The sequence below is a fragment of the Chanos chanos genome, chromosome 2 (genome assembly GCF_902362185.1).
Source record: "Chanos chanos chromosome 2, fChaCha1.1, whole genome shotgun sequence".
In the NCBI taxonomy this organism is placed as follows: Eukaryota; Metazoa; Chordata; class Actinopteri; order Gonorynchiformes; family Chanidae; genus Chanos; species Chanos chanos.
Genome location: NC_044496.1, coordinates 41597015 through 41618378, shown reverse-complemented (window position 1 = coordinate 41618378; position 21364 = coordinate 41597015). Strand labels below are relative to the sequence as shown.

At 40.2% G+C, this 21364-nt stretch overlaps 1 protein-coding gene across 7 annotated transcripts in view; it reads left to right on the top strand.

The window, feature by feature from the left end:
• cadps2 (Ca++-dependent secretion activator 2) overlaps positions 1 to 20305 on the top strand; it is a 71894-nt gene extending 51589 nt beyond the window's left edge. For all 7 annotated transcript variants that reach the window (XM_030792118.1, XM_030792127.1, XM_030792101.1 and 4 more), the window contains 8 exons: positions 161 to 316; positions 2422 to 2569; positions 8046 to 8120; positions 8362 to 8445; positions 8547 to 8579; positions 14181 to 14288; positions 19655 to 19759; positions 19988 to 20305. In XM_030792118.1, coding sequence (XP_030647978.1) covers positions 161 to 316; positions 2422 to 2569; positions 8046 to 8120; positions 8362 to 8445; positions 8547 to 8579; positions 14181 to 14288; positions 19655 to 19759; positions 19988 to 20158 — 880 coding nt within the window. In that variant the 3' untranslated portion in view covers positions 20159 to 20305. The remainder of the gene's footprint in view (positions 1 to 160; positions 317 to 2421; positions 2570 to 8045; positions 8121 to 8361; positions 8446 to 8546; positions 8580 to 14180; positions 14289 to 19654; positions 19760 to 19987) is intronic.
• Positions 20306 to 21364: the final 1059 nt, after the last annotated feature.

The following is a 21364-nucleotide window of genomic DNA, read 5'->3' as shown; positions in this document are numbered from 1 at the left end:
ATTAATTGCCTCCACTTTCCTAAAATATTCCAAACAGGTTTTCAGCACCTTAGTAGACCAAACTCGTGTGTTTTTGTTCATGTGTGTATGTGTGTGTGTACGTGAGAGAGAAGAAACAAGGTAAAGAAACCATGGTTTTTCTTTTCTATCACACACACAGTAACGGTTCGGCCACATCAGAGGACCTGTTCTGGAAGTTGGATGCCCTACAGATGTTCGTGATGGACCTCCACTGGCCCGAGCCAGAATTTGCCAAACATCTCGAGCAGAGGCTGAAACTCATGGCCAGTGACATGATGGAGGCTTGTGTCAAAAGGTCAGAGGTTAAGGATTAAAAGAGAATCTAATGCTGAAAGAGATGATCTACTGAGAATCTGTTTTCCAACTCAAGATCAGCCTTCTCAGTGCCACAAAACTGAAGAGTTACTGAAGAGTAATGAGAACACTCTGAGAGGTGTACTTCACCCCACCTCTCTCTCTTCCTCTCTCACTCCCTCCCTCTTTCCTTTCCTCCACTTGTCACCATTCATCTTTTTCACACCTTTGGTCCATCGCTTTTCATCATACGTTTGACACGTTTAGCAGAACTCTGGCTTTCTCCCTCCATTTCTGTCTTTAACAGTGAGGAAAGATGACAGAGGTCAGTCATATTTGTAAGACTTTGTCTCAGGATTAAAACAGTTGTCCATGGTTTCGATGTATAATGGTATAACCTTGCATTTTATCTTTCGTTGACTATTTGGATATATAAAATGCTTTTTTAAGCCTTTATTATATGTCTGTGACTGAAATACTTTATTTCTTTTTTTGTTTTGTTATTGAGTGTTTGAAATTCTTTGAAAAAATCTACTTAATTGCCCAATATAGTAAGTATACCTAATACGTAACAGGTTGGACCCTCCTTTGCATCCAGAACTTTGGGTGAACTCTCTTCCAGGCATTGCAAAAGGTGTTTGAAAGGTGTTCCACAAGCTTATTGGTCCATGGTGACTCCATGGCATCCCATAGTTGCAGTAGGTTGGACCGTGGTGCATTCATGCTGCAGGCAATTCATTGTATGATTCGTTGGGTTGATTTACTGGGAAGAGAACTGGGGACTTCTCTAGTAAAGTGAACAACAGGAATGCAAGCTTTGTAGCATGACACATTATCTACAAGTGTCCATTTGATGGAGGGCAAACTCTAGCCTACAAGGTATGCACTTGGTCAACAACAGTTGTGCACATTTTGGTGAAAGTGTACCCACTAGGAGCTGCTGCTTCTTGTTTATAGTTTACACACATGGAACATGGGGTGGTCTTCTGCTGTTCTAGGCCATCTATGACATGCATCAACAAGATTTGCATACTGAAGTGCTATTTTGCACACCACTGCTGTATTGTGCAGTTGTTTTCCTGTTTTTTGGCCAACTTGTTAGCTTACACACTTCTTACTGTTCTCTTTAAGTCTCTCTCACCAGCAAATGGTTTTCACCCACATTACAGCCACTGAATGGATGTTTTTTTGTTTCTCGCATCACTCTCTTAAACACCTGGTTACTGTTGTTCTGTGTGAGAACACCTCGAAGATGGCCGGTTTTGAGATACAGGAACCAGTATATGTAACGCTTTTGTCCTTTCTAACATTTGTACCATACAATATTGGTACTTTTCTACCTGCTTTACATAGCAAACCACAGACATGTGAGTCACTGCCTATAAGAGTGATCCATTTCCATTTCTGGGCTGGTATACCTGATAAACTGGCAACTGAACACATATTCAGAGCACTCAAAGTGAGAGACTTTTTTCCCCGCAAAATTCTTCAGATCAAAATTCTGATGAGACTTTATATAAGACTGGAAACTAACTGACACATGAAATTAATTGATACACAACTGAATCAGAATTACAGTACATTTAAACCCATGTTGACATATAAGACACACTTTGAAATGACCTGACTCATAACAGGAATTTGTCTAACTGGCACACATGAGAATTAATGGAGCACTGTGGAGAAGGTGGGACAGGCCTGAGACAGATTTGTGTGATTATGTCAGGGACTGTAAATTGTGTGTACTGTAATGTCAGTGGATGTTTGTTACACAATAAATATTTTAGCTGCAGACAATACGTGTATAACATAACATAACATAATACAATTGCCTTAAACTAGCATCTTAACCAGCCACATAGTACTGTGGGGTAAATTTTGAGTAAAATTATTAGTGCCGTTACAATGCGTTCTCATGCACCAGTAATGTTATATGCAGAGCACAAGGAACATTCTTAATTGAATCTGTTCAGCATGTGTTTTTGTACGAATTTTGACAAATATTGTAAAGTTATGCTCCCATGTAAGTTTGACAGTTATAGCCTAAAAGATGCCCAATAATGTCATTCCATTTTTTAAGATCTGCCCATCTTCTTTAAAACATAGGACCAAAGCTGCCTTTGACACCAAGATGCAGAAGGCTAGCAAGTCGACCGACTTCCGTGTGTCGCTGTCTGTATGCACAATGTTTAATGTGCTCATGGACGCCAAGAGACAGTGCTCCAAACTCTGTGTGCTCGACCAAGGCCAGGAGGTAAGTTATAGTCTTGTGAGGGCCACCTTATTAAAAAGAAATAAAGAAGTTGAATTTGTCTTTGTATCGTGATTCAGAGTGAATTTTTCAAAGAGAAGTCAGGCACATACTATAGAGTGAGGGGAGTCACAGCATGACTGGACTCTTAAGCAAACATGTTTTGAAAAAGTATAAGTCCTCAGAATGGACCCCAGTAACAATGCCCAATGATCCAGAGCACAGTCTTACAATAGCAAGACTGTATTCAAAGCCATCCTTTTGTGTATCATCACAAAATGAATAAAACACTTTCCTTACAGTATCACGGTCATCAGTGTGTTCACACACACACACACAAGCACGCGTGTACGCACATACAAAAGACACATAAAAAGCCTTTGAAATTTTTAATTTTCTAGGGCTCCATCTTTAATGTACAAAATTGGTCTACGTTATTTAAGAAGAGACAAGGAAAGAGCAGAGCATTATACATTTGCCAAAGGGTTCTATATAATTCCAGTAAATCAGGTTAAGTGTACTTCTATCTTAAGAATTGCCTCTAGAACAAGATTCTAAAAGCATTCTTGTAGCATTGAGTGTTCCACACAGTCACAAGCTGCTGATCACTTTATGACTACAGATTTATATGTTCTAACAATCTCTTCATTGTGAGGAAAACCACATACACACTCAGTAATTCTTTCACATATACCATCATGGTAATTGTCAAGGTTATTCATAGCTGATAACTCAGATTTGATGCGTGTGATCTATGTGCCACTGTAACAAAGATTGTGGGGTGTGTCAGTCTGAATTAGGTTATGCTACTGTATTATATTTTTCATTTATATGTTAAAGGCACTCCACTTTCCAACAGAAGTTACAAAGAAATTAAAAAGACCCGTGCTTCTTCTCAGGTTGTTTACTTAAAACAGAAAAAAGATTAGAGTAAGGTAATATAAATAGACTACATAGTATATTGTGAATATTTTTGTAGTTACAGGAGTTTAACAGTAAGGGGCTCAGAACAACTGAGTTTCAAGTGCCTTATTGTTTTCATGAAACGATTACCAACATTCACTGCCTAGATGATTGTTTTAAATTTTGTGAAGTAGGTGTATATATTTTTCCACCAAAATACAGTTAACATGCAGTACTGTTTTCTTCCAATACAGGTCACTGTATTTTGCTTCACTAACTTTTCAGTATATGGGCTCAAATACCTATTAAATCCTGGTAATTACATTGCCAGTCTGCTTTTTTCTAACAAGCTGTCTCAGTAAATTCATATTTACTAATTCCAAGAAACCTAACACTGTTTCAATTTCCATACATGTGCATGGTATGCCGCAGAACTACAGTGAATGGACTACAGCTAGTAAGCTAAGCTTTCAAGCACTGTTTACATTCAATTTCTTGATATATATCTAGAAATTGAATGTTTGGCAATAAATTTAAACCTAAAGATGTAGGTGCCAATAAACTCTAATACAAGAATTTTCATCAGTGCATATCTTAAAAGGATTTAATGTCCCCTTTAATTCCATTGCTTTTTGCTAAGCCAAGACAAAATTATATGCTACGACCTTGCTGTCTTTCATTTGGAACCAGGACAGTCTGAACCGTGGATGGTTGATATAAGTTTGAACAATAACTGATGATCCCATCATGATAGCCTCATGCATTTCATATCAAATTTTAAGGGTATGATATTTATTTGTAATTGAACCATTTAGCTAAGGTCCCAAAAACAGTCAATGATGCACTATCCATTTTTTTTAATCATTCCCAAGCAATCGCATTATGGATACCAACAAAATACAATTGCTTTGCCATGTCTTTTTAAGTTTTAACATCAGATCCTACATATTTCTCTAGTTCTGTTTGAATTTATAGATATCGATTCACACAGTTCTCTTGTCTCCCTTACTTTTAATCAGTACTATAATAATGATATCATCTGTGGCTGTTCTCATGGTTTGAATTGAGGTGCACAGAGCTTTGGCACTGAAACCTTCAGCCACAGACAGGCTTTGTTTCATGAGACATGCCACCCACTCCCATCAACATTTTTAATAAAGACACTACCAGTCTCTACTCAGGGTTAGTCTTCTCCACAGTGACTCAAGCAACAATAACAGTAATCTTAGATATCCACAGTTACAGGTCTCCTTAAAAAGGTTGGACAACAGATAACAAAATGAAAACCACCTCTTTAAACATTCTTTTTTTTTTTTCTTGTAAGTGCTGCGCTTAGCAGGGCTGCATTGAAGTTTCCCCTGACTTACCAAAACTTGTAATTACACTGCATCTTATGTATAGCTAAACTGTTCACCATAAATTTTATATGAATACAGAGCCTAACAGCCTGAAGCTGTGTGTAATATTTTATAACCCAGAGCTGTGAGAATATTTCTACAGAAACTGATGTAGTTATGACAGTGTCAGTGCAGATATATAGAGAGATAGTCTCTCGTGGCGTTTCACTTTCTGCCATTTAAATTTAAGCAGAGTAAAGACTGATTCTGTTTATGCAACACACACAGCCATTCAGTTGTGACTACAGTTTGTGCTGTAATATCTTGCCACCAGTAATAGAGGTTTAAAGGAAATATACCACAGTTTTAGTGATCATTGTCACTCAGTCATATAGCTATTAGCTGGTAGAGTTGATTACTTGTATATGTAATGCAATTTTGTTTAGTCTACTCAATTATATTAACATGTTTGACTTATTATGAGTGATATTAATTTAATGAATGATAGATTGACCCATAACCCATAATCATTTGGGTTATTTTCATAATTGAATATGAAAATCTAACACCCCCCCCCCCCTTTTTTTTGTCTTTCAACCCTTTGTCTTCCATTTTCTCATGTCCTGCATGCTCTTTTTTCAACCCAAGATTGATAAACAGTGGGTAAGTGCCCCATCTGCTCCTCTCATTGTTTATATATGCATATATATACAGTATATGTGTGTGTGTGTGTGTGTATGTGTATATATATGTATGTATGTATGTATACATATATATATATATATACATATACATACACACACACACACGCACACACACACACACACACACACATATATATATATATATATATATATCGCTGTCTCAAAAAATGAGTAATTGGGTGTCTAAAAAAGCAGGTATATTATATCCGGCATTAATTGATTTGTGCTATTTCCTTTTTTGTGTGCCTTGCAAAAAATATGCTTGATATCTGACACACTTTATCTTAAAAAAAAAATAAAAATTTGAATAGCTATTCAGCTAATTATAATCCTTGATTTCCAACCGAAGTTGCATGCTTTCACTCATTTAACCTTTAGAATGAGTGCAGCAATTGAGACTCTTTACTGTACATCTATTGTTTAATACCAGAACAGCATGCATGCAAATTGTTTTGAATACAGGGTCTTAATCTAGCAATGAGGTAAAAATTGATAACTGCCATGAAGCAGGTAATTTTTGAAATGTATTTGCAGTGTGATATATAGAGGCATGCACCACACCAAAACCTCAGTATCTTAGCCATATCTATTTCATTTCTGTAATATCATTCCCATCAATCCCTCATTTTCCACCAACCCCACATTTCTTTTACTCATAAATGTCAATTTCTTACACTAAATATACAATGTTCCACAGTTCTCATTTGTAACTGACCTGAAATGTCCTAAGTAGCACTGTAAGTCAGGGGGTTGTAGCATAGAGTCTCTGTGGTTGGTGGAATTTTTCACTACATACAATCACAGGCATTTTCCTCACAGTGTTATGAGAGTTTCCTGTAATATTTTTGTGTCTGATAATGTGCCGCCAAATTTAAAGTGCAACTATTTTTTGCACTGTGGAGTTTTGTGTACTGCCATCTTCCCCTCTCTGTCTCTCTCTCTCTCTCTCTCTCTCTCTCTCTCTCTCTCATTCCCCTTTCTTTGAGGACACAATAGAGATCCTCTCCTCCTTTTTATGGGCACTGAATGGAAGCACACCATAGTGGTTCATCATTCTCTTTTTTCACGAGGTAAAAAGATGTGGCACAAACTTTCAGGGAAGAACGGAAATGAATTTTCTTCTTCTGCGTGTGTCTGAAGAATTCAGCAATCCAGATGGGGAGACACACTCCCACGAGAAGCAGCGTCTTCTCAGTATCTGCACTTAACAGTTTCCACTGGACTGAAAAATGTCCAGTGTTCAATCTTTATAATCAAGAATCAGTCAAAAAATAGGCTGTTGCTAATGTTTGTTCTAGTGTTTTGGTGAATTAGAATGCCTATGACGGAGATCATTTCACTTAAGCATATGTTTGCCTGTTGTCATCACCACTGAAGTTTGTCTGTGAGTTGAAGGAGGATTGTCACATTCCCAAATGCAAGGTCAAGCTTTAGAAACCATTTTTTTCTCTGAAGTGGCTGTTAATGGTTCACTACCAGATAGATGTTTTCAAAAGAAATTATTGTCCTTTTGGTTTTTCACACACACAGCCTCACTATTTAATCTGCTCAAATGTAAAAAGAGCCCTCACAATCTGCCAGCCTCTGCTATATGAGAAAGCAAACATGGAAGTGTTAATTGAGGTAAAAAGTCCTTAAGATTTGCCCGTAATTCCATTTATGAAAAAACAGCCATTTCGCGTGATGGAAAAAAAGGGGAAAAGAAAATGAGGACTGCCGATGGTGACCTCCCGGCACCCTCAGTTTGTCACCGATCTGTGGGCTTTGTTGATTGAAATTTTTAATTTGGGTGTTCTTTAGATGCGCTGTGAAAGGGTATTGTCGGCAGAGATGAACTCCTGTTCACCGTGCAAGCGGCAAAGGCATCCATTCAGCGCTCGCAAATGGAGTCGCGCTCTCTCTCTCTCTCTCTCTCTCTCTTTCTCTCACTCTGCCTCTCTCTCTCTCTCTCTCTCTCTCTCTTCTCTTTCTCTTCTTTCGCTCCCTCTCTCTCCCTCCTTTTTTCAACACCTTTTTTGATAAAAAAAAAAAAAATAGGTGAATAAGACTTATAGGACATGAAATGGCGGATTAATTGAATCTAGCGTGAGCTTTTGGTCGACGCAGCTGGACGGGTTCTTTAGAAAAACACAAGGCTGCCCTAATTGTGGGGAGTACAAAAAGTATCCTTCAAATTCCTCTGCCTTAAACGGGAACAGGAATTCCATTCATCGGCATAATAGGCCTATTAGCTGCTTAACTCAGCCGTGTTACATAGAAAGATTTTTCTTGCCAGAGAGAGAGTGAGAGAGAGAGAGAGAGAGAGAGAGAGAGAGGGGGAGAGAGAGAGAGATTGTGTGTCTACCTCTGCATCTGTGTTTGTGTGTGTGTGTGTGTGTGTCTGTGTGTACGGCTGAATGAGATTTCAGCTTTGCCAATCAATGTTGCTCTTATCCCATGTTTTGTCTGCATAGCACCATGAGATAACCTGCCCTGTTTGTTTTTATTTGTCTCTCTCCCCCTCTCCCTCCCCTCTTTTATCCTCCACCACCACAGCAGCAGTACCACTCTAAAATCGATGTCCTGATCGATGACACCTTTAAAGAAATGATCTCCACCCTGGTTTCAAAGGTACACATATGTTCTTGCCAATTTTTCTGTCTTACAATAGACATTTTACGTGTTATCTTAGCCTCATTCTTCTCCCATGGCCTTCATGGCTTGTGTGAATTCACTGAAACTTGTGAGTTATGTTCCTGTAGTCACTCAGTCACTCAGTGAATAGAGCATTCAGCAGTTAACAAGTAAATGTTTTTCAGCATTGTCTGTGGTTTTTGGCATGCAAGTTACTTTTTTTTTGTTCTTTCCTCAGTTTGCTGCTGTTTTGGATGGAGTCCTGTCCAAACTCTCACGTTATGACGAAGGAACACTCTTTTCTTCCATCCTGTCTTTCACCGTAAGTGCTATGCAAACCTGTTTAATTATGAGCTTTAGAAAAATCACTCTGTGGTAAGATGATATGTTCAAGCCAATCTGCGTGCGCTCTCTCTCTCTAAGGTTAAAGCAGCTGCCAAGTATGTGGACGTCCCTGTAAGTTTTTATCCGATTTCGCACATTTCCGTGATAACTACATTATAAGCCAGGTTATGAGGCGTGTGTGTATGTGTGTGTGTGTGTATAGTGAGTGAATTCTTGCTGCATGCCGATGTGTTTCATTTTTTTGAAAAGACTGTGAAAACAGAGTTTTAGTCATATAATGACATTCTGTCATCCGCACGTGGTTGGATTTCGTGAGTTCTCCACTGTCATATTTGTTGTGTATTTATCTAAGATTGTTTATCCGTTATATTCCTTTCTGTTTCTTTACAAATATCACTTCATCAGCCCACACTTGCCTGATAACCGCTAGACTGTTTTTACCCGTAGCCATACGTTAGAACAGGAAATGCTGTGTTGTATAGTCAGTGTAACTCAAATATATGCTTACCAATCATAATCTCTTTGTCTTGTCTTTCCAAGAGTGAATCTGTTGTGCACTGTGATTTCTTTTTTGGCAGGAAATCCACATGCTCACAAGAAGCTCTTAAAATATCCCCGGTGTAAGCGTGCAATAATAAATATACTGTTGTATTTTGTCATATAACAGCTATGCTAAAGATGGGTGAAGCGCTATCATTTTGCGCTGTGGTACTGTGGAGTCAGGGGACCTCTGGGAGGTGGCTTTGCCAGGCTAATTAGTAACCCAATTGGCTCAAAAAAGCGTTTCACAATTTGGCAAGGTGTTGACAGTGGGTGGTCACAACAAAAGGCAAGAGAAGCTAATGAGTGGTGGGGTGTGCACATGGAACTATGGCAGTGAATCACTGGATAGACAGAGACACTGATAGAAACGCACTTAATTACATTTGGCGAGATGAACACACACACACACACACTTGAATGAATCACAAGTGCATCAGTGCCTTCTCACAATCTACAGAAGCATTTCTACACTAATCTTGGTTTCTGTTGAATTACAAGGGAGTTTTAAAAACTTTAAACCTGTCCTAGATTTGTACTATAAATAGCTTACATTTTGGTTAACCAGTGTTGTCTAAAGCCTTGTAGGACAGGGTATCCACCGACCGTCTCGGCTTCTCTTTCACAACCCAGCGAATCAAGGATAGGTTTTCACAGTATTGGGCTTAGAAGGATATTGACTCGTTCTTCCCAGTGAAATTGCTGTGTCAGTGATAAAAGTGTCTTTGTAAAATACACTAAGGGAGAAAATATATGAAGGCCTGCAGCATGACATGGAAAAATGAAGCCTGTAGGAACCTGAAGTTAGGTGCAGGGAAAGATGCATGAGATCTCAATGCTTATGTCTTTCATACGTCTTCACAGAAGGGAGATAATATGAATCCAAACAGCATACCCAAGTTGATCATTTTGAGAATCGAATGAACAGAATACCACCGATCTTATGACTGAACAGGCCCTTCCATACCATTTTTAATTGGTCTCCACCATGTCTGGGTCTTTTTTTCTTTTTTTTTTTAACAGTCATTCCAGACCAAAGGAACTTGTTTGCCACCGTTTTTCTGGGTGAGCCTGATTAGCATATGTGCTCTTGGCACCGGCACTGTGAGCCAGACAAATGTCCCACCTCCCAGTCAAATTATAATGTAACCTCTACCTTGTGCTTCTGTGTGAGGGGGGCATGTAGCACCCGGTAAGCCCGTTTCACAGTCAGGCTGAAGAGAGAGGATGGGCGGGCACGGTTGTGGTCTGGTCTTTGGCACTGAACACAGTTGGGCTGTTGTCACGAAAGGTTAAGCCGCTCTTCCTTTGTGACGGCTGCCATTCAATGGCCAGCTTTTTCTCTCTCTCTCTCTTTTTTTTTTTTTTTTTTTGGTGGGGGATTTGGGGATGGGGGGGACACCCTCCTGATAGCTCCTTGTCAAACATGTTCATACTTATATTAACATTCACACAAGATGAGAGGCTTTTCCCTCAGATTTAGATGGGCGACGTCACACTTCGTACACAATAACAAACACAATGTTCCGACATTTTTTATACTATTTTCTGTCTTTCTTTCTCTTTTTCTCTCACTTTCTCTCTCTCTCTCTCTCTCTCTCTCTCTCTCACACACACACATATATTCACAGACACTCTCACACACCTGCACCTGGGCAGAGAAAGAAAGCAATAATGGCAGGAAGCCAGAGTGGCAGTGGTGTGTAATTATAGCGCATTTGTCTCTCCTTCCCTTTCTCCTCCGTTTCCCATCCAGGGCCTTTATCCCCTCAGGTTAACCAGTTATTAACCTGGCCTTAACCAAGCCCCTCCCACACACAGCCTTTAATTTATTCACTCAACACACCTTTTCCCCACGCCTCTCCTCTCCTCTCTCACTCTCCATTCAACACCTGAATTCTGTTTGTTGACTTGTTGAGTATTTCTGTTTGAATCAGTTTGGTGTCCTTGCGTGCTAGTTGTTTTTCATTGTAGAGTGTATGTCGTGAGAGAGAGAGAAAGGGAAAGAGAGCACAACCCCGTCCATTCCTGTGTGTGCCTGTCACGCTGCTTTGTCGCTCTGCCGGAGAGAAGGAGGGAGAGCAAAGAGGAGGGGGAGCTCACTTTAATATGGTGCAGTAGCTTTGCTGAAGGGTTTCTCTCACTCTGCGATGCCTCCGGTGATAACAGGGACACTGATACACCAGCGATTATCTCTTCAAATACTCACTTCACACATACTCTCACACACATACACACACACACACACACACACACACACACACAGGGTGTCAGTCAGGTCAGCTCCTGTGCAGGACGTGGCAGATTTCCTCCAGCTAAATTAGAGTCAAACACCAGTGGCCTGTGTTACTGACATGTGCCCCACAGCTGACTGCCTCAGGAGAGAGAGAGAGAGAGAGAGAATATCAGTGTGTATATGGAGAGCGTGTGTGTGTGTATGTGTGTGTGCGTGTGCATGTGCATGTGTGTGTGCATATGAAAATCATTTTTTGTTTGAAGGACCCTAACCTGTTACAGACAAACACCTAAAAGCATATCCAGGTTTATGAATAACTGACACACATGGACAACGTATTCAGTTCAGTACACTGATTCAGGATTGAGAATTGACAAAAAGTCTGTCTTGCTGCTTTGTCTTTTACCTTGAATTAAAAATAAAAAACTGAAAATGGTGACTCTGTTTCCTGTTCCCCAGAGTCTTTCTCTTATCAGCTTCAGTACACAGGTAGATATAAGCCTCAGTACACAGGTAGATATATGTTTCAGTACACAGGTAGATATATGTTTCAGTACACAGGTAGATATAAGCTTCAGTACACAGGTAGATATATGCTTCAGTACACAGGTAGATATAAGCTTCAGTACACAGGTAGATGTATGCTTCAGTACACAGGTAGATATATGCTTCAGTACACAGGTAGATATAAGCTTCAGTACACAGGTAGATATAAGCCTCAGTACACAGGTAGATATAAGGTTCAGTACACAGGTAGATATAAGCTTCAGTACACAGGTAGATATATGCTTCAGTACAGAGGTAGATATTAGCTTCAGTACACAGGTAGATATAAGCTTCAGTACACAGGTAGATATATGCTTCAGTACACAGGTAGATATAAGCTTCAGTACACAGGTAGATATAAGCTTCAGTACACAGGTAGATATAAAAGTGAGAGGAATCCATGTGTGACCCCTACACAGGATCTCCAGTGAAGGAGTTGGATTTTGTAAAGATTAATGTAATATCACAGGTGCTCTCTCTCTCTCTCTCTCTCTCTCTCTCTCTCTCTCTCTCTTTCTCTCTCTATCAGCCAACATGAGCAGAATTCCTTAGATGAATAATTTGTTATTTTCCCTTCATCTTACTGTGGTCCTTTTACCTCATCTTTCACTGTGGAGAGAAAGAGACCCGAATGCTGACTCTCACGCCCCAGGTTTTCTTTGAAGAGAAGACAGGTTCTTTTTGTCTCCTTCGCTGAGAGTTGTCAAAGCAATTACAGTCATATTGTGAGCACATTACTCCGTATGTGTATTTCGCTAAGGCCTCCTCGCTGTTTGGGACTGTCCTGTCTTCTGTGGGCTTCCATTTATGAGACACTGAGAGTGAGGTTGAAAAGCAGAATGTTCTGTCATTTTTCCCGGGGGGTGGGGGGTTGGCCACTCCCATACAGTGAGAAGATTTTTCTGATGAGAAGTGTTTTGTTTGCCAACACATTGGCTTTGGAGAGAAGTCTTACATTGGCATTGTATGACTTAAAGTGGATTGGGATGGCTTGTCATTGTGTATGGATACAGATTACAAATCTGTTTGGTTAATGTTTGTTTGTTTGTTTGTTTTTGATATTAACTCTCTGCATCCCAATTCGGAATAGCCCTGTTCCTACATTATCCTAAATGCCCATCTTAGCCCAACTCCCGGAGAGAAGACCAGCTAAGACCTGCGAAGTTAGCTGCCATTCCTCTTCACCTGTCAAGTTCACAAACGCCCCCATAGAAAGGTAGTACATATGGAAGTCCATGCTGTTTCCCTTACACTGAGCTGCACCTACTCAGGCATCCCCTTGATTCTTGGAATACCTAAAGCACTATGGCACAAAGAGGTGTCACGTCCAACGAGCCCTCCAAGAACGCTGCTCTGTCAGCAGTACTGCTAGGATTCAAACCTGCAGTACCAGCAGTGGTACACAGTGTAAATGACTATTTCTGTGCTGAGCTCCATGGAACTTGATAATGTCGAAGTGGAATGACTTAGATTCGATTGTTTCACACTGCCTTTAAGTGTCTGTGTGAAGACCTGAGCCAAAGCAGGGCTTATTGCATGGGTGTGAATAGCTACCACTTTTGATTTCACCAGCAGGACCCTTAATTCTCTGTCTCGGTAACGGAAAAACACAAAAGCTGATGTCTAAACATGTTTAAAGCTTCCGTCTCAATTCGCTCTTTGATTCTGCTCATGGAATGCTGCGCATTTGTCACGGTTTCGCTGAACTGATAATTGCTAAAATGCCTGAAAAAAAAGCTCTGGTCAGAGGAGACTGGCGTGTAGTTCTTATTTGTAAAGCATTCTGCTACGCTGGAATTCGGTTGCACATTGATCAACAATGTACATTAGTCTAACAGGCAATAAATGAAGTGTTGAAGGAAAACCCAAGCTCTGTCTACTCTTTAAAGCAGACAGGTCCTTCATGGAAAGGAGAAGTTCATTTAAATGGGACCTACCCACCTAAAGAAAGTGAAAATGAAACAATGACATTTATATTTTAAATTTTTGTGTTGGAGTTGTGATGATTATAGAATTTTTGTTGAATAATAGCGATGTAAATGTTTATTCAGGGAGGGAGAAAAAACATTATGTGTTCTGTCTACATGCAGTGTCTTCATTGGCAGGCATCTCTCCCTTGAAACACATCAAACTTTACGTTGGATTGATAGATGACACTTTTTTTGCCCTGGGTTCTTCAAGTTGATCTGTTCTGAATATGTACCTGGATTCTTCTCTTTACACCAGGCCAGTCAGTTGTGAGATGGGCAGTGCCACCAGTTTGTATGTGTTGTCCACACTTTTTGTCTGTCCCTTAACTTGACTCAACTTTTATTAAACACTGTTTGTGCTCAATTTATTCTCTCTCTCTCTCTCTCTCTCTCTCTCTCTCTCTCTCTCTCTCTCTCCAGAAGCCTGGTATGGACCTTGCTGACACCTACATCACATTTGTGAGACAGAATCAGGACATTCTAAGAGACCGCATCAATGATGAAATATACATAGAGAAAGTGTTTGATGTGAGTATCCACACATACGTTATCACAGACATACACAGACACACACTCTCATTTCCACACTAATGCACATACACTCATATACAGATGCACATTTATAACACGTACTCACATACACAAACCACTCTGAGTTGCTTTAAATATCTGGATGATGTTATGGTGATCCTCTTTTCTCTGTCTGTGTTTAGCCCTGTAGCCACCCACTTTCACACACACACACACACACACACACACACACATTCACACATGCGTGCTGCTGCATATCTGTTAGTACGTGTCAGTGTTCGTAGCTCACTGTCGGCGGAGAAGTCAGTATGCAGGCGTGCGTTCACCCTCACGGTGCACAGATGTACAGTGTTCAGACAGTGTGTGATTCTGCCTAGGCAACAGCATAATGACACAGCACACAGTAAATCAAATGCGTGCACACTGTCAAATCTAGTACAAACCTGTATACACCAGGAATTGGCAACACGTAATGTAACATTTCCCAGTATTGTTCCAACACTGTCCTCTCTCTCTCTTTCCCTCTCCCTCTCTCTCTCTCTCTGTCTGTGTGTGTGTGTGTGTGTGCGTGTGTGTATGCTTCTGTGTATGTTTTAGTATATTTGCTTGAGTCTGTGCGTTCACCATGTCAGTAAAGAAGGTGTCTCAGAGTTTTCTTGTGGGCATTTCACTCAGGCCTCCTCACTGTTAGGGACTGTCCTGTCTTCCGTGGGCTTCCACCTCTTTATGAGTTGGTGCTGTTTTATGTTCAGGTCTGTACTAATGTCATTGTTCTGTTTCCTGCTGACCCCTGTGAGTTACTGTTCAGTATGTGGGTGAACGTATTAACTCTCTAAATGATAATAGTTACATTGTGCTGTTCATAATTTCAGTCAAGTAGGGAAAGTGTTATGCCTTTCAAGACAGTGTCAAACAGAGACACTCAGCAACCATATAGGCTAACAGGCTATTCACAATGTCTGTTCACAGTTTTCTCTCTCCTTCTTTTTTCCGTCACTGTCTATATATACCGACACACGGGCATCCTTCAGTATCCAAACTTAATCTGTTTCGGAAAACGGTCCACATCCCGAACTTTCGAGTACCGAGAGACTATTACCCATTATTTTACATGGGAAAGATGATAATGCATTCCCAGCCCATCTGAAAACCCCAGACCAGTTTCCCCAAATATCAGTAAAAGACTGCAAAATACCAGAGCAACTATCAGATCATGGTTTCAGCATGATATAAAACACTTCAAACACCAATTACCCATTTATTAAACCCTCACTGAGGTTATTAATGGTTCTATTCAGTACACAACAATACATTATGCAGAGTGAGAATTATACATTCATATACATTATGACAATCGGGGGGGTCAACTTTTTCTCCAGGGTTATATAGCATAGAATATATGTTTCAAACCCCTCCCTCCCCGAACTGTTGTTTTTACCTCTTTTGTGGGGGTCCAAGTCTTAATTAGGGGGGCCTGACCACCCACCCAATCCTCCCATAATTCAAACTCTGACATTATGTTCTGCGCTGCACGTTTCATTTCGAATAAAAATGGCATTTTCCTCTATTCCAGTACACAACAACAAACATTTAATAATGAAATGAAACTTGGACACTGCACAAACGTGTCAAATCACATGAAAGCAATGCAAAAACTAATGGTAGTCTAGCGCCAACTAAAATATTGACGCTTAACGCACACAAATTTCGATTTTTCATAGACATGCAATGGATACATTTTGTTATAGTGAATTTTATGTACCGAAATTCTGGTATCAAAAGCTATGAGCCGTAAGAATGAAAATTCGCATGAAGAAAGTTCGGATACCGAGGGATGCTAGTACATATGTGAGTATATTCCCAGATACTGGGATGCCCTTGGAGGCCAAAAATAGATAATCATACACAAATACACTTGTTCATAGAAAGAAAATAACACACATACACACACACACACGCGTGCGCGCACACACACACACACACACGCTTTCCCTCTCCCCAGGCTATATAGATTGTGTTGTAAAACTGGCTGTGGAGGGGCAGATTGAAGGGATGGAGTGTTCGTAACTCCTGTTGATTTGTGAGAGCAGCGCTAGAGAGGAGACAGACAGACCTATCTCTAATACATCTCTCACACACACAGTCATGCACCAACACACACAAACAGGGGGTCTCACTGTGTCACAACAAATGCTTCCTTATCAACAACCTGTGTGTGTGTGTCTGGGTGAGTGTGTGTGTGTGTGTGTGTGTGTCTGTGTGTGTGTGCGTGTGTGGTTAATAGCAGGCTCTTAATGTCCTCGCACAGATTTGTGTGTATGTCGATATGTATGTTTCCAAACCTGTGTTTGTGCTGGTCATTTGTATTTGTGCCGTTCTGTCCCACTGGGCCCTAAGCATTTGCAGTCTGTAACTGTGTGATTATATCTGAATTCTATATGTTTGCGCGTATGCATACGCTGGGTGTGTATTTCTTGTGTTTATATCTGAGAGAGTGTGCGTGAACAGGAGTACTTTATAATATAAGCCAATGCAGGGCCTCGAATGAGCGTCTCCCGAGGAGTAAATCAACCTGATTATGAATGTGATGGCAAGAGCACGGCAGTGATCCGCTGCCTTGGCCTGGTCACAGGTGCCAGCCCTGCCCCTCAGTGAAGACTTAATCAGTCCGACAAGGGGACACTTAAGTCTGTGATTACCCTTACGCCTTCACGAGAGCGCCGTGTCGGGAGGATATAAATGTGTCCGTTGCCGATTAAACAGCAACATGGAGAAATGCAGACAGTGCCTCTCACCTGCACAGTTAGTATGTGATTACACTGGCCATCTGTTGCTGTCTCCTATCAGAACAGCTCAATTAAACGCCATCTCCCAAACTCGTTGTTGTTCAATTAGGCGCGTTTCACTGATTACCGTGAAGGCATAGCTGTGCTCTGGCTACGTTCTCGGTCACTTACGATTCATTTGACTGTCGTGCGGGAAGAGGAGAACATTTAGGCGAGCTGTGAAGCAAAGTGAATGTTCAAATTACCAGTGCAAGAAAAGTCATTCGGAAACAAGTCAAAAGAACCAGTGTGTATGTCTGCACACCTCTGGCAAAACTCTTATTTAGGTGGTTAGATTGTTTTTTGGCGTAGTTACATTCTGCTGTACTAAAGCTTGGCAGTACAGGGAGTTATCGAAAAGAAGGCTGAAGTGTAATGTTGCCATTGATTATATGCTGCTTTAATTGGATAGATAGGGGAGAGTAGGACAAAAACAAACGGCGGTCAGTTGGAGCATTGAAATTGTCTTGCAAAAATAAGGGGGAGGGGGTTGGGAGGGTTAGATGTGACAGCTGAATTGACAAATGACACATTTTGTTGACTTTCTGCTCAAAGAATGGAAATTGGGAAGAGAACATTCGATACAAGAGTTACCAGACACTTGCAACCAGTGATGTGGGTTTAACTAGAGAGTGACAAAAAGCTATGGCAACCCTCCAAAAACTGAATTTCAGAAATACATTTGCTGAAGCTTGATACGCAGTGTTGTTGATATCTAAGAAGTGAAATTAATTTATATGCCAAGTATTAATGTCCATTCACAAATAAACTAATATGAAGCTGAATTAGTGTATTCAGCATCACATCTTGTGAGTAATAAATGTACTGATCATATGTAATAAAAATTGAGAACAGCATTGCACCTGCTGTTGATTTTGACTTGAATCTATAAAAATTCTAAACCCAGTTAATACGGTCAGAATATGTTTTTTCCATATAGTACTGGACTGTTTTGAGTTCATTTTGTGTATATTGATTTAAAAGTCATTCCCAGCCAGTGTTAAATTTAACCTGATACATCCAGCCCCGCCCCTAAGTTATGATGTCATATAGGGTCTAGGGTAATTTTGAATGACTATTACATCATACAGTCAGAAACTTTTATGTGTGGTGTTTCAAAATATCGTTTATCTAGTTTAAATAATCTTTTCAATGACCAAGTGTTCAGTTTTGCTCAGCTGTCTGCAAAACATGCTACCATAAAAATGATACAGGCCTTAATGTGATGGTGTAGAACACTGTCTCAGACTTAAATCAAATGGTGGAACTGAAGAATGTAAAGGAAAAAATCTTCTGTATTGTGGGTGATGTACATTTATCTGCCATAATCACAGCTCCTGTGTTTGTCTACCTTGTCTCGATCTAAAGAAAGTGACTTCTGACAGCAATGAGTGATCTGAGTGAGACTACCGCGTTAACCGAGGGTGCACAGTTCTTGGAAAATGCTACTGCCATTTTACCATTGGATTGCCTTTGATATAAGGATGCTCTTCAGTTATTTTTTCATAACATTTTTTTCTCTTCAGCATTTCACAAAGGTCCTGCCATTTGCCTAAAAATAGGAATATCTTGTTGTTGTGGAACGCTCATACTTTGGCATCTTGATGAATGGTGTTTGCTACGCTGCCCTCAAAAGAGGCGTGAAACTGCGATGATTAAAGTAATATGAAAAAAAAAATCTAAAGGCATTAATGTGTTGAAGGGGGAGCTTGACCTCCTCAGACACAAGCTCAGGTGTTGTGTCTGTAATTAGTGGGTTTGGTGGATGTAAACGTTTTTGACTAACTGTATACAGAAATCACAACGCACTGACTCTGTTACCCTGGGTAAGTGGAGATGCTAGGGGATCAAAATGTTCGCCAATAAGCCAGACATGAATCTGTGTGCTAGTTTTTGTGAATGTACAATCGAAGGAAATAATCGCCCCTTTATGCTAATACCGTATTAGCGCTACTTTGTTTAAACTTAATCCGTTTTATCCAAATAGATCAATTAATAGTATAGCTGACCTATAGAAATTCAACATGTTCCTAACCTTGCCCAGGCTCTGTTTTGAGGGCAGGTTGAAATGAAATTTGCAGAAAATAAAAAACATGAAAGCACAAAGAATAATAACAGCTCTTATATCCTGGGTAGATTGTATGAGAATAGCAGTAAAGGAGTTTCAGTATCTTTATTTTAGTTTAGTTTATTTTAGAAACATTTAATGACTCATTATTTTTGAGCAGCAATTTCAATTTCAAATGCCTGTTCAGTTTCAGAAGGTATTGATAAACCTGTGATAATGTGTAATTTTACCAAACAGCAACAATATGTGCAAAACATGCAAAATTTCCTGGCACAACCAGAGCCTTCTTTCAAACCATTTTCAATCGCATCAGTCTATGCATAATAAAAACATATTCATTGTTATTAAAATAATTTGTAGGACTTTGCAGAATCAAGGAAGTCAATGCTTCTCTTTTTTTGGCTCTCGCTTCCATTGTTTGGGTCATGCGTCCATTGTTTGGGTCATGCGTCATCTTCTTGTGTTCACAGCAATGGTACACCACGTCCATGAAGGCAGTGTGTGTTTGGCTGACAGACAGACTGGACCTACAGCTTCACATATACCAACTTAAAACCCTAATCAAGATTGTGAAGGTGACTATAGCCTGTCATTTCCAATAAAAGATGTAAAAAAATAATTAAAAAATGTATGGCCCAAACCTGTTTAAAGAAAAAATGTTTACAGAGTTTAGTTCTGTTATAACAAAATGCTACTGATTCAAATATTTCAAGTGTATGTGTGTGTGTGTGTGTGTGTGTGTGTGTATGTGTGTGTGTGTGTGTGTGTATGTGTGTGTGTGTGTGTGTTTGGTTGCTGTGTAGAAATCATACCGTGACTTCAGGCTCCAGGGCGTACTGGATGGCACCTTGAACAACAAGAGCTATGAGACCGTATACAACCGGCTGACAGTAGAGGAGGCCACAGCAGCTGTCTCTGCCGGAGACGGTCTCCAGGGCATCAGCATGAGAGACAGTGATGAGGAAGAGGGTTAGAATCCCCACCTGCAGCACTAACATAACTCAGCAAGACACTGAAGGAACACTCCAGAGGTCTTACCTTGCTGGGGATGTAAAGAAAGAAATAAAAACACATTGCTGGGATCTAAAACCATCCACTGCTCTTCTCCACCCCTCTATTCCCCTCCCCACACTACCATACCCCATGCCTGTTCCCTACAGTCCAGTGGTCAGCTGCCGGCAGTTCACTTGTCTCAGTCTGTGTTGTGCAATGTAAAATGCCTAGTAACATGGCTCAGAAACCCAGAGAGAACTTACAGTGTCTGTTTTATATGGACATTAATGGCCAGGGTCACTTGTTGGGCATTCCAGTGGATGTGCATTCAGGTGGGGAGGGGGCGGGGGGGGGGGGGGGGGGGGGTGATGCGTGGATTTCAATCAATCATGTAGAAGAGGGATGCTCTTGTTGCCACTATGTACTGAGGCACCTGCTTGTATGCTCTTGGTATCTTGAGGTCATCCTATTAGAACGTACAGGCCAAAGCTACAAGACTATGGTGGGTTAAGGGGGTTGTGCCACCCTGTTTGCTCGCTAACATACGTGGTGACTGTGTTGTATTATGATTAGCTATGAAATCAAACATTGTACCAAACGATTAACTGTGTGCACCTTGTAAGAGCTGTTGTTGGCGTCCAGTCATGATGTAGGCTAATGAAAACAATCTTCGTCGTTGAATTTTAAGGATAAAAACGAGAGAAAAAGAAATGTTTCTGTTTCTGTTGTCTCTGTAGTTGTGTTTTATGTGTTAGAATTAAAGTGTTTTTAATGCGGCTTCTGTGACTCCTTTTTTCCTAAGCTTATCAACTCTCGAATTTTTTTTTAACATTTACCGCTCTTACAAGACTTAGTAATAGGTTCACTAAACAGTCATTTACTGCTCACAAAAGGCCATGAAACGCATAATGCTATAAACTGGTCAATAAGCACCTCCTTATGTTTAAAACTATATCCTCAATGTTTAAATGTTAACCCTATCATAGTGCAACCAGTGTTTTCATTATTTAATTGAGGGTCAGAAGTGGACCTGTTACTGATCTTTTGACTAAACATTAATCTACTGAAACTGGTAAAGTGATGATATATTAACAATCCTACCAAGATGACCGAATCACATGGTATTCGAAATTTTTCAAAATGGACATATTTTGATAAAGTTGTCATCGTTATCCAAGTTGTGTACA